This window comes from Eimeria necatrix, genomic scaffold (assembly GCF_000499385.1).
Source record: "Eimeria necatrix Houghton genomic scaffold, Enh_scaff47, whole genome shotgun sequence".
NCBI lineage: Eukaryota > Apicomplexa > Conoidasida > Eucoccidiorida > Eimeriidae > Eimeria > Eimeria necatrix.
In genome coordinates, this window is record NW_013654354.1 from 1 (window position 1) to 10,000 (window position 10,000).

The 10,000-nt window shown below is 63.7% G+C and overlaps 3 protein-coding genes across 3 annotated transcripts in view; 1 reads left to right on the plus strand and 2 right to left on the minus strand.

Annotated features, from left to right (window-relative positions):
- Nucleotide 1: 1 nt before the first annotated feature.
- On the plus strand, nucleotides 2-6,565 carry ENH_00057020 (zinc finger (C3HC4 type) / FHA domain-containing protein, putative; the record flags this gene model as incomplete). The annotated part of the gene is made up of 10 exons (XM_013581669.1): nucleotides 2-85; nucleotides 441-693; nucleotides 1,022-1,086; nucleotides 1,342-1,520; nucleotides 1,820-1,974; nucleotides 2,380-3,325; nucleotides 3,659-4,556; nucleotides 4,769-5,211; nucleotides 5,393-5,784; nucleotides 6,418-6,565. Coding segments are annotated over 10 exons (3,563 nt in total), but the record flags the coding sequence as incomplete, so codon positions are not given.
- Nucleotides 6,566-6,605: 40 nt separating this feature from the next.
- ENH_00057030 (hypothetical protein, conserved) lies at nucleotides 6,606-8,527 on the minus strand (the record flags this gene model as incomplete). Its single annotated transcript, XM_013581670.1, has 6 exons — nucleotides 6,606-6,849; nucleotides 7,057-7,145; nucleotides 7,392-7,837; nucleotides 7,883-7,955; nucleotides 8,057-8,140; nucleotides 8,222-8,527. 6 exons carry the CDS (start codon nucleotides 8,525-8,527, stop codon nucleotides 6,606-6,608), a joined length of 1,242 nt encoding a protein of 413 aa, XP_013437124.1.
- Nucleotides 8,528-8,831: 304 nt separating this feature from the next.
- Nucleotides 8,832-10,000, minus strand: part of ENH_00057040 (Ribonucleoprotein, related) — a gene marked incomplete at both ends in the record, with an annotated part of 4,975 nt that continues 3,806 nt past the window's right edge. The window contains 2 exons of the mRNA XM_013581671.1: nucleotides 8,832-9,540; nucleotides 9,765-9,823. Of these exons, the coding sequence (XP_013437125.1) occupies nucleotides 8,832-9,540; nucleotides 9,765-9,823 (768 nt within the window). The remainder of the gene's footprint in view (nucleotides 9,541-9,764; nucleotides 9,824-10,000) is intronic.

The following is a 10,000-nucleotide window of genomic DNA, read 5'->3' on the forward strand; positions in this document are numbered from 1 at the left end:
CAGCAGCAGCAGCAGCAGCAGCAGCAGCAGCAGCAGCAGCAGCAGCAGCAGCAGCAGCAGGAGCGTCGTGGGTGGGCGTGCGCGGGTGCGCAGCTTGAGCGCCTGCGGCGCCGCCTCGCGCCGCCGCAGCAGCAGCAGCAGCAGCAGCAGCAGCTTGGCTTCCCCGGCGGCTCCCGCCGCCGCCTCGCCCGCTGCCGCCGCCGCTGCTGCTGCTGCTGCTGCTGCTGCTGCTGCAGCGCCTGCTGCTGCAGCAAAAGAGCTGCTGGGGGCGGTCTCGAGGGAACTGACCTGCCCCATCTGCCTCGAACTGCTGCGGCTGCCAGTCACCCTCTGCTGCGGCCACTCCTTCTGCAGATATTGCATTTCGCATAACAAATTAGTTGGAAGTTGCTGCCCTTTGTGTCGGCAGCAGCTAGGAAGGGCATTTGCGGTGAACACAGTGCTGTGCAACTTGCTGGGGCTGCTGCAGCAGCTGCAGCAGCAGCAGCAGCAGCAGCAGCAGCAGCAGCAGGGAGGCCCCGTCGACGGACACTGGTGGGCCCAACACTGCGTCAAATACCGAGTTGCTGCGCCCCTCGCGCTGCGGCTGCTGCTGCCGCAAGTGGCTGAAGAGAGTTTGCTGCTGCTGGACGACACAGTGGCTTGCGTGCTGGACTTGTTCGAGAAGCGCCAGCTCTGGTCCGACCAGCGCTGGTGAGCTTTTTCCTCCCATTTTATTCTTTTTATTTTATTTTATTTCATTTCATTTCATTTTTTTGTTTTGTTTCCCTTTTTAAACTTTTCTTTCCGCTTTTATTTCCCTTTTCCCGAAAGTCCGCGCGGCAGACCCGCGAGCGCGGCCGACGCTGCGCCGCCGCGCTTCCACCGCCCGATCTGCCGTTTCTGTCTTTCTTTTCTTTTCTTTTCTTTTCTTTTTTCTTCTTTTGTTTTATTTTCAAAATTAATTCCAAAATTAATTCCAAAATTAATTTCAAATTTAATTCCAATTTTCGAACTTCTCCGCAAAATGCGCGCCGCGCAGGTGCTTCACGCTGCGCGACGCCGAGACCTTCTGCCGCCTCATCGACTACAGCCAAGCCGACAAAGGTGAGACACACCAACCCACAACCAGCAGCAGCAGCAGCAGCAGCAGCAGCAGCAGCAGCAGCAGCAGCAGGTTGGTCCCCCAGCCGCTGCTGCTGCTGCTGCTGCTGCAGCTGCTGCAGCTGCCGGCGTCCCGCAGGCGCTCGCGCCGCAGCTGCTGCTGCACGAAGCAGCTGCTTCCAGCGCTCGGGAAAAAGACCAGCAGCAGCAGCAGCAGCAGCAGCAGCAGCAGCAGGTTGTGTGCTGCTGCTGCTGCAGAAGGCACGCGGGCGCGGCTGCACCGCTGGGTGGAAACTTATGTTTCTTCTTTGCCTTCCCTCTGCGCCCGGGGGGGCCCCCTGGGGGCCCCCGAGGAGAACAGCCGTTTTGTAGTGCGGGTCCTTGGGGACCGCATGCACCGCATAGAGGCGAAGGTCTTCGACTCGCGCACGATCCAGGTGCTGCTGCTGCTGCTGCTGCTGCTGCTGCTGCTGCTGCTGCTGCAATGCTGCTGCAATGCTGCTGCAATGCTGCAGCTGCAATGCTGCTGCTGCAATGCTGCTGCAATGCTGCTGCTCCTGCTGCTCCTGCTGCTGCTGCTCCTGCTGCTGCTGCTCCTGCTGCTGCTGCTCCTGCTGCTCCTGCTGCTCCTGCTCCTGCTGCTCCTGCTGCTGCTGCTGCAGTGCTGCGGGTGGAGTGCTGCGGGTGCAGCTGTGCTGCTGCTGCTGCGCTTGTGCTGCTGCTGCTGCTGCTGCAGCAAGGGCTGCCGTGGGACCTGGGCCGCCACCAGCAGTCGCTGCTGCACGTGCCGCACTCTTCTGTGTCTCTGTCCCATTTGCTGCTGCTGCGGGAGAAGACAAAAGGGGCTTTGCAGATCGTCGACTTGGGCTCCACCATCGGCACCATGGCCAAGTGAGCCCAGCTAGCTAACTATGGAGCTAGCTAGTCTGCTGCACTGGCTAGCTAGCCAGCTAGCTAGCCATGTAGCTAGCTAGTCTGCTGCACTAGCTAGCTGGACAGCCTGCTGCCAGCTGGCTAGCTAGCTAGTCTGCCACACTGGCCAGCTAGCTAGCCTGCTGCAGTGGCTAGCTAGCCAGCGGCCTAGCTAGCTGCTTAGTTAGCAACATACTGGCTGCCTAGCTAGCTAGCTAGCCAGGCAGCCGAGTGGCTAGCTTGGCAGTCAGCTGCAGTTTTCTGTGGAGCTGCGCGCAGCGAGCTGCGCAGGCACGCCGCCTTGCTCGCTGCATCTTTCTTGCTGCTGCTGCTGCTGCTGCTGCTGCTGCTGCTGCTGCTGCTGCTGCTGCTGCTGTGCTGCAGAGTTTGTGGGGTGCAGCCGCTGCAGTCTGGGGACTTGATCCACATTGGGGACCGCGTGGAGGTCTCCGTGGAGATTCACCCGGCCCCCCCGTGGCTGCGGCGAAGGGCTCAAGGCGACAGCAGCAGCAGCAGCAGCAGCAGCAGCAGCAGCAAGAACAGTAGCAGCAGCAGCAAGAACAGTAGCAGCAGCGGCAGTGATGCTGCAAAAGTGGAGGAGTGCCCCTACTTGCTGTCGCATTGGAACGTGGCCCTCAACAAAGTCGTGGGGCCCGTTTTGCCTGAGGACGACGCAGCAGCAGCTGCAGCAGCAGCAGCAGCAGCAGCAGCAGCAGCAGCAGCAGGGGGCGAAGTAGAGGCGCCCAAGAAGCTGGCTGGAGGCACCCGCGGTGCCCTTCAGCAGGGGCCCCCCGCAGATCAAGAGAAGGGTTTGGGGGCCCCCTGCTGCAGCGCAGCAGGAGGCGTTGCTGCTGCTGCTGCTGCGTTGGAGGAGGAGCTGGCGGGCGCAGACAGCAGCAGCAGCAGCAGCAGCAGCAGCAGCTGCAGCTGGGCGCCCAGCCCGGAGGGCTTTGGCCGCAGCAGGCAAGCAGCAGCAGCAGCCGCGTCTTCCGCGTGCGGCTTAGGTGCGGGCGCAGCAGCAGCAGCAGCAGCAGCAGCCGGCGCTGCTGCTGCTGGCGGCGCCGCTGCAGCAGCAGCAGCAGCAGCAGCGGCGCTGGAAGGCAGCAGCGCGCGCCGGGGGGCCCCCCCCGCTGCTGCTGCAGCAGCAGCAGCAGCAGCAGCAGCAGCAGCAGAGGCCGAGCTGGGGGAGGGGCCCCTGGAACCCCTGGAGTCCTTTTTGCTGCTGAAGATCCACGGCCACGGCCGGCAGCAAGAAAAGGAAGTTTGGATAGACCCCAGGGGAGTGGTCTTGGGCAGGGGGCCCCACACCCAAACGCCCGACTTCAAGAAGGTCTGCTGCTGCTGCTGCTGCTGCTGCTGCTGCTGCTGCTGCTGGGGTGTGCCTGTGCTGCTGCTGCTGGGGTGTGACTGTGCTGCTGGGGTGTGGCTGTGCTGCTGCTGGTGCTGGTGCTGGGATGTGGCTGTGCTGCTGCTGCTGGGGTGTGGCTGTGCTGCTGCTGCTGGGGTGTGGCTGTGCTGCTGCTGCTGGGACGTGGCTGTGCTGCTGCTGCTGCTGGTGATACGGCCGTGCTGCTGCTGCTGGGGGTATGGCCGCGCTGCTGCTGCTGCTGCGAACACAGCTGCGCTGCCGCTGCTGCTGCTGCTGCTGCTGCTGCTGCTGCAGCTGTCAGTGACGGCCAGCAACGGCTACGTGAGCCGGCAGCACTGCTTCGTGTACTACGACGGGCGGCAGCAGCAGCGGCGGTGGCTGCTGAAGGACTTGAGCACTTTGGGGACTTTCATTCGGCTGAAGCCGCTGCAGCCTTTCCCCTGCAGCTGCCCGCGGGCGCTCTTCAAGGTGGGGCAGTGCAAGGTCGAGGTGGGCCGCTGCAGCGAGCCGCAGCAGCAGCAGCAGCAGCAGCAGCAGCAGCAGCAGCAGCAGCAGCAGCGGCGGCGGCAGCGCCTGCAGCGCCGCAGTCGCCAGCCGCACGCACGCTCCCTACCCGCCGACTTGCCCCTCGAGGGGGCCCCCGAGCGGGGGCCCCAGGGGGGGGCCCCCCGACCAGCAGCAGCGCGGGACCCGGGGGGGCCCCTCGGGACCCTGGGGCCCCGGGGGCCCCTGGGGCCCCTCGAGCCCCCGGGGCCCCTGGGACCCTTGGGGCCCCTCGGGCCCCTGGGGCCCCTCAGCAGTCTGGGGCCCCTCGGGCCCCTCAGCAGTGCGGGGCCCCGGGGGCCCCGGGGCCCCCGGGGGCCCCGGGGGCCCCTGGGGCCCCTGGGGCCCCCGGGGCCCCTGGGGCCCCTCGGGCTGCAGGCCGAAGCCTCTCTGGAGGAGATGGCGAGGGAGCTGGGGCGGCAGCAGCTGCTGCCCGCGCTGGGGGCGGGCCCCCAGGAGCTGCTGCTGCAGCAGCAGCTGCAGCAGCAGCTGCAGCAGCAGCTGCAGCAGCTGCAGCAGCTGGACCCCAGGGGGGCCCCCTACCCCCCGGGCCTCCCCCTACAGCCCACCAGCTTCCCCGTCTTCGTGCCCTGGGGGAGGGCCCGCAGCAGCGCCTACGAGCAGGCGCTGCAGCCCCCCGCAGTGCAAGGTGCGTGACCACTGGTCAGCTGCAGCAGCAGCAGCAGCAGCAGCAGCAGCAGCAGCAGCGGCAGCAGCAGCGGGCAGCGCGTCGCTCGAGCTCCGCAGGGGCTGCTTGTGGGGCCGGGTGTATGGGCAGCTTTTGGGTTTGTTGGTCTTACGAGGGTTTAGGGTTTGTATCTGCTGCTGCTGCTGCTGCTGCTGCTGCTGCTGCTGCTGCAGAGCTGCTGCGGTGGGGTTTGCTCGGCCCAGAGCTGCCGCCGCTGCAGCATCCGCCGGCGCCCAGTCCCCTGTCTCTGTCAGGTCACGAGGAGATAACTGCAGCAGCAGCAGCAGCAGCAGCAGCAGCAGCAGCAGCAGGACTGCCCAGCAGTTCCGGCTTCCAGGGGCCCCCAGGGCCAGGGGGCCCCCCTGGGGCCCCCACCAGGGGCCCCACCGGGGATCCCAGGGGCCCCAGGGGGGCCCCCCGAGGAGTGGCCGCCAAGGGGGCCCCCCGGGGGGGCCCCCTCGGTGGGTACCTCCGAGCCAGCGGCGTTGGGGCCCCCGGGGGGCCCCCTGGTGGGGGCCCCCCGGCAGCGGTGGCGGCGGCCGCGGCAGGGGCCCTGTGGGTTGCTGCTGGGGCCCCCGGGGAAAGCAGCAGCAGCAGAGGGGCCCCCGGCCAGCTGGTGGGGCCGGCGGGGGCCCCTAGGGGGGCCCCTAGGGGGGCCCCCAGGGGGGCCCCGGGGGGCCCCCGGCTGCGGGGCTTTTGAGGGTCTCGAGGGCCCCGGGGGCCCCGGGGGCCCCGGGGGCCCCCCAGATAGCCAGTGCATGCAAAGTTTCTCAGAATGCATGCGCCCCTCGCCGCAGCCAGCAGCAAGCGAGGGGGGAAGCCCAGCAGCGCTGCTGGGGGCCCCCCGGCCCCACAGCTCCCGGGGCCCCCCGGGGCCCCGGGGGCCCCCCGGGCCCCGGGGGCCCCCGGGGCCCCTGGGGGCCCCTGGAGGCCCCTGCGCACAGCTAGTTCAGCTAGCGCAGCTAGCGCAGCTGGCGCAGCTAGCTGGGCGGGAGGCCGGGGGGCCCCCGAGGCTGCAGCAGCGGGAGCGGCGTTTGTCGGACGCTGAAGGGAGCGAAGGCAGCGGGCTGGGGCGGGGGCCCCCCGGGGGGCCCCCCGGGGGGCCCCCGGGGGGGCCCCCCGGAAGGGGGGCCCCCCGGGGGGCCCCCCTGGGGTGCGCGGAGGAGTACCTTTACGCGGGCAGACACAAGTGAGGCCCCGGCGGGGCCCCCAGCGAGCTCAAGGCTGCTGCGGGCAGCAGCAGCAGCAGCAGCAGCAGCAGGCCTGCAGCCAAAGACGAGACACGGCCAAAGGGCGGGGCCCCCGGGGGCCCTAGTCTGTGTGGGTGCAGCAGAGCTGCGCTGGTTTTATAGTTAGCGGATGTGTTGTGTAGAACAAAAGTGCCATTTAAGTCCCTTTTTTAAAGTTGGCTTTTCTTGTCTTAGTCATTTTCTTTGTTTCCGCTGAACTCCAGCGGAAAGCAACACAGCAGAAGCTGCACCGACTCCAGGGGCACATTTGGCTTGCAAATGCGAACTTTGAACTTTTTCTTGAATTTTTAAAGTGCTTTCCGACTTATTCTTGAATTTAAAAAGTGCTTTTTGATTTATTGTTGAATATTTGAAAAGCTTTCCGATTTCTCTGAAAGTTTTCAAGTGCTTTCCGCGCGGGCCGGGGGGGCCGGGAGCCACTGGACAACAGCAGTCCGGAGTTCAAGAACAGGAACTGAGAAAATAACTTCGCAGCCCCTTCGAGTCTGAAAAATAGTTTTATTTTGCATTTCAGGTTTTTAATTTATTTATTTAGAGAGTTTAGAGGCCTGGGCGGGGCGTGTTCTCGGTAGAAGACGGGCGCTGCAAGTCCCCGCCCAGTTCAAGTTGCAGCAGCCTTCCCGGCGGCTGCGGCAGCAGCAGCAGCAGCAGCAGCAGCTGCTGCTGCGCCAGGAAGCAGTTATTGAACTAATTGAGTTGAAAGACTTGTTGGCTTTTTAGTTTAGTGGCTGTTCAGGCTCAGTGGGTTTTGTTTGGAGCTTTATTTGCGCAGTCTGGCAGCCTCCTGGTGGAGTTTCCGCAGGCGGTTCCTGAGGTGGCTGAGTTCGTGCAGAAACTTGTTTTGCTTCTCCTCGGACTTTGCGTAATTTTCCAACTCCTGAAAACGAACGAGAGGCGCCATCAAGTCCATCTGATCTTCTTCTTTGGCTGCGTGCTGCAGCCCCAGGGCCGCAGCCGCCTGCGCCCTGACGCGCAGCAGCAGCCCCTCCACCTCTGTCTGCAGGCTGCGCAGCTCAAGGAGTGGAGCAGCAGCAGCAGCAGCAGCAGCGCGAAAGTGTTATTATTTACCTTTTTAGCTGCTGCTGGATGCTGCTGTTGGCCGTTGCTGCTGCTGCTGCCGCCTGCGCCGCCTGCTGCAGCCGCTGGCCGTGGAACCTGAATCTGAACTTGCAAAAAGCTGCACGAGCCCGCGGCGCTGCTGCTGCTGCTACCTCAGCTTATTTTTCGCGCTTTCCAAGTCGGAGTGGAGATATTGGAAGTGAGGAAGAACTGTTTCCACTTCGAAGGCGAGTTGCATGGCCTGAAGTGGCAGATCGTGCAAGTCCGCAGCCAGCCCGGCAGCAAGGACTCACCTCGGCGAGCGGCGGGGGCTGCGCAGCAGCAAAGTCTCTCTGCAGCTTTTTCGGAACTTTTTTGCTGCTATATTTCTCTAAAGAAGCTTCCAGGCTGCTGAGGCGGCTCTCCAGGTGCGCGGGGTTGACTGTCTGCAGCAGTTTGCACGGGCTCTGCCGCAGACGCAGCAGCAGCAGCAGCAGCAGCAGCTCACCTGGAGTTTCCTGGCGAGGTCCTGCGGATTAAATTGAATTAAATTCAATAAAAAGAATAACTTTTTGCTGTTTTCTCCTCGCTGGCCCCTCACCTTCTCCGCGAACTTGGCCAGCGCCGCCAGCCGCTGCGCCTCGCCGCTGCTGCGCTGCTGCAGCACAGCCTGCCGCGCGTGCTGCACCTGCTGCAGCAGCCTGCTGCCAGCAGCAGCAACTTTGTCTTTGACGTTTTTCCAGCTTTCCGAAAGAAACTGCAGCGCAGCAGCTCCTCCCTGGGGTTTCCCGCGAGCCCCCAGATCTTTAATTCCTTCGGAAATGCTGAAGAGAGTTTCGGAGTGCGGAATGAACTCTTGAATGACGAAGCGCGCGGCCAGCCCGTGGCTGCTGCTGCTGCTGCTGCAGCTGCTGCTGCTGCTGCTGCTGCTGCAGCCGCCCAGAGCTGGTGACTCTGAAGATTAGTTGAACTTCTTTTTGCTTTTTTTGCCAAGTGTACCTTTTGCTTCGCGCTGCGCAGCCTCCAGGGCCTCCTCGACGTCCAGCCCAGGCAGCTCGGCGCAGCTGCCGGACTGCAGCAGCAGCAGCTGCTGCATTTGCGCACTCAGCTGCAGCGCGAGCGTGTCTGCTGCAGCGGGGCTGCTGCTGCTGCTGCTGCTGCTGCTGCACTCACCTGGGCCACGGCCTCGTGCACTGCTTGCGCCGCTTCAGCCAGCTGGCGGGCCTGTTCGTCTGCAGCTTCCCCGCGGGCCGCCGGCTTTGCCATAAGCAGCACAACCTGCCATTTTGGAGTTTCTTTTTGAAATAAAATAAAAACAAAAACAAAAGAAAGGCCCACGTCCTTCAAGATGGGCCGCAGCTGCCGCGCCCGCAGCCGCAGCGCCTGCGCGCACGCAGCAGCAGCAGCCTCGGGGGCTCCTGCTGCTGCTGCTGCTGCTGCTGCTGCAGCGCGCAGCAGACACGGAGTCGCCGCCTGCAGCAGCTCGAGCTGCGCGGCCAAGTGGCTGAGGGGCTGCAGCGCGGGGTGGCCGAGGAGGCGGTAGACGGCGGCGTCGTCTGCAGCGAGGAGGCGGCGCGCTGCGCTGCTGCTGCACTGCTGCAGCACGACGCAGGCCAGCAGCAGCAGCAGCAGCGGCGCCTTCATCCTAAATCAGTTGCAAATCTATTTTATTGCTTTGCTGCACTTCAAGCGCTCGAAATCGGGGGAAGTTCCCGCAGCTTTCCGCAGCTTTCCGCAGCTTTCCCGCGCCGCGCTGCGTGCGTACACCGCGCGGCGGCAGACAGCCCAGAAGGATCCGGAGGATCCCGCGGGCAGACTGAGGGAACACTAAAGAGAAACATAAAAGAAGTTCAATTATCTGAAATAAAACAGAATTGGTGACACAATTATCCAAAATAAAACAGAATTGATGACTCAAACGCAGCGCGGGCAGTTCGCGAGCTCTGCGCTACGCCGGCGAAGCGCCTGCAGCAGAGCTGCCGGCCGCTGCGGCTTTTCGCTCGCCTGCGCGGCTCGCTGGGCTTTTTTCAGAAGATAAAAAGGAATAATTTTCGAAGTTTGGCCTCTGGGCGGCAGCAGCTGCTGCGGGGTCGCTGGGGAGGGCCGCAGCAGAGCCTGCGCAGCTGGCGCTTGCTGTCGGCGCTGCTGCTGCAGCAGCCCCGCTGCTCGCCTCCCGCTGCTCGGAAGACTCCGGCGACGCAGCAGCAGCGCCGGGCTGCTGCTGCTGCTGCTGCTGCGCAGTTTGCTGCTGCTGGCTTGAGCTGCTGCAGCTTTGCTGCAGCGCGCCGCCGCCCTCCGCCTCTGCGTACTGCTGCGGAGGCACTGCGTTGAAGTGCTGCCAGTCGTAAGCAGCAGCAGCAGCAGCAAGAGTTGCTGGGGCCTCTTGGTAGCTGCTGGCGCCAGCAGCAGCAGCAGCAGCAGCAAGAGTTGCTGGGGCCTCTTGGTAGCTGCTGGCCCCAGCAGCAGCAGCAGCAGCAGCAGCAGCGCAGTAGGCGTAGTACCCCTGCCAACTCGCCCAGTCCGCGCAGGGGGCCCCGTAGGCATACAGCTGCGCGCTTTGCGCTGCTGCGAGGGGCCACTGCTGCTGCTGCTGCTGCTGCTGCTGCTGCTGCTGCCCGTAGGGGTAGAAGTCGCAGCAGGCGGGCAGGCCGCCGCGTCTGCTGCACACAAAAGCCACAGAGCCTCTCCTGCCCTCACGCCTCCAGCTGCAGCAGCAGCAGCAGTAGTCAACTGCTGCTCAGCAGCAGCAGCAGCAGCCAGGTGCTGCTGAGCAGCAGCAGCCAGGTGCTGCTGAGCAGCAGCAGCAGCAGCAGCAGCTGGCTGCTGCTGTGCAGCAGCAGCAGCAGCAGCAGCAGGTTGCTGCTGCAGCAGATATAGCCACCTGTCGAGTCTTGGCCGTGAGCGCTTGGGCTCCGGCTTTCTTATCTCCACCAGCCGGTCCTGCGGCGCAGCAGCAAAGTTTGCTGCATTTCTTTTATTCAACTTTTAATTTAATTTGTTTTAATTTATTTTAATTTATTTGTTTTAATTTAATTTATTTTAATTAATTTGTTTTAATTTAATTTGTTTTAATTTAATTTGTTTTTATTTAGTTTGTTTTGATTTAAGTTCTTTTAA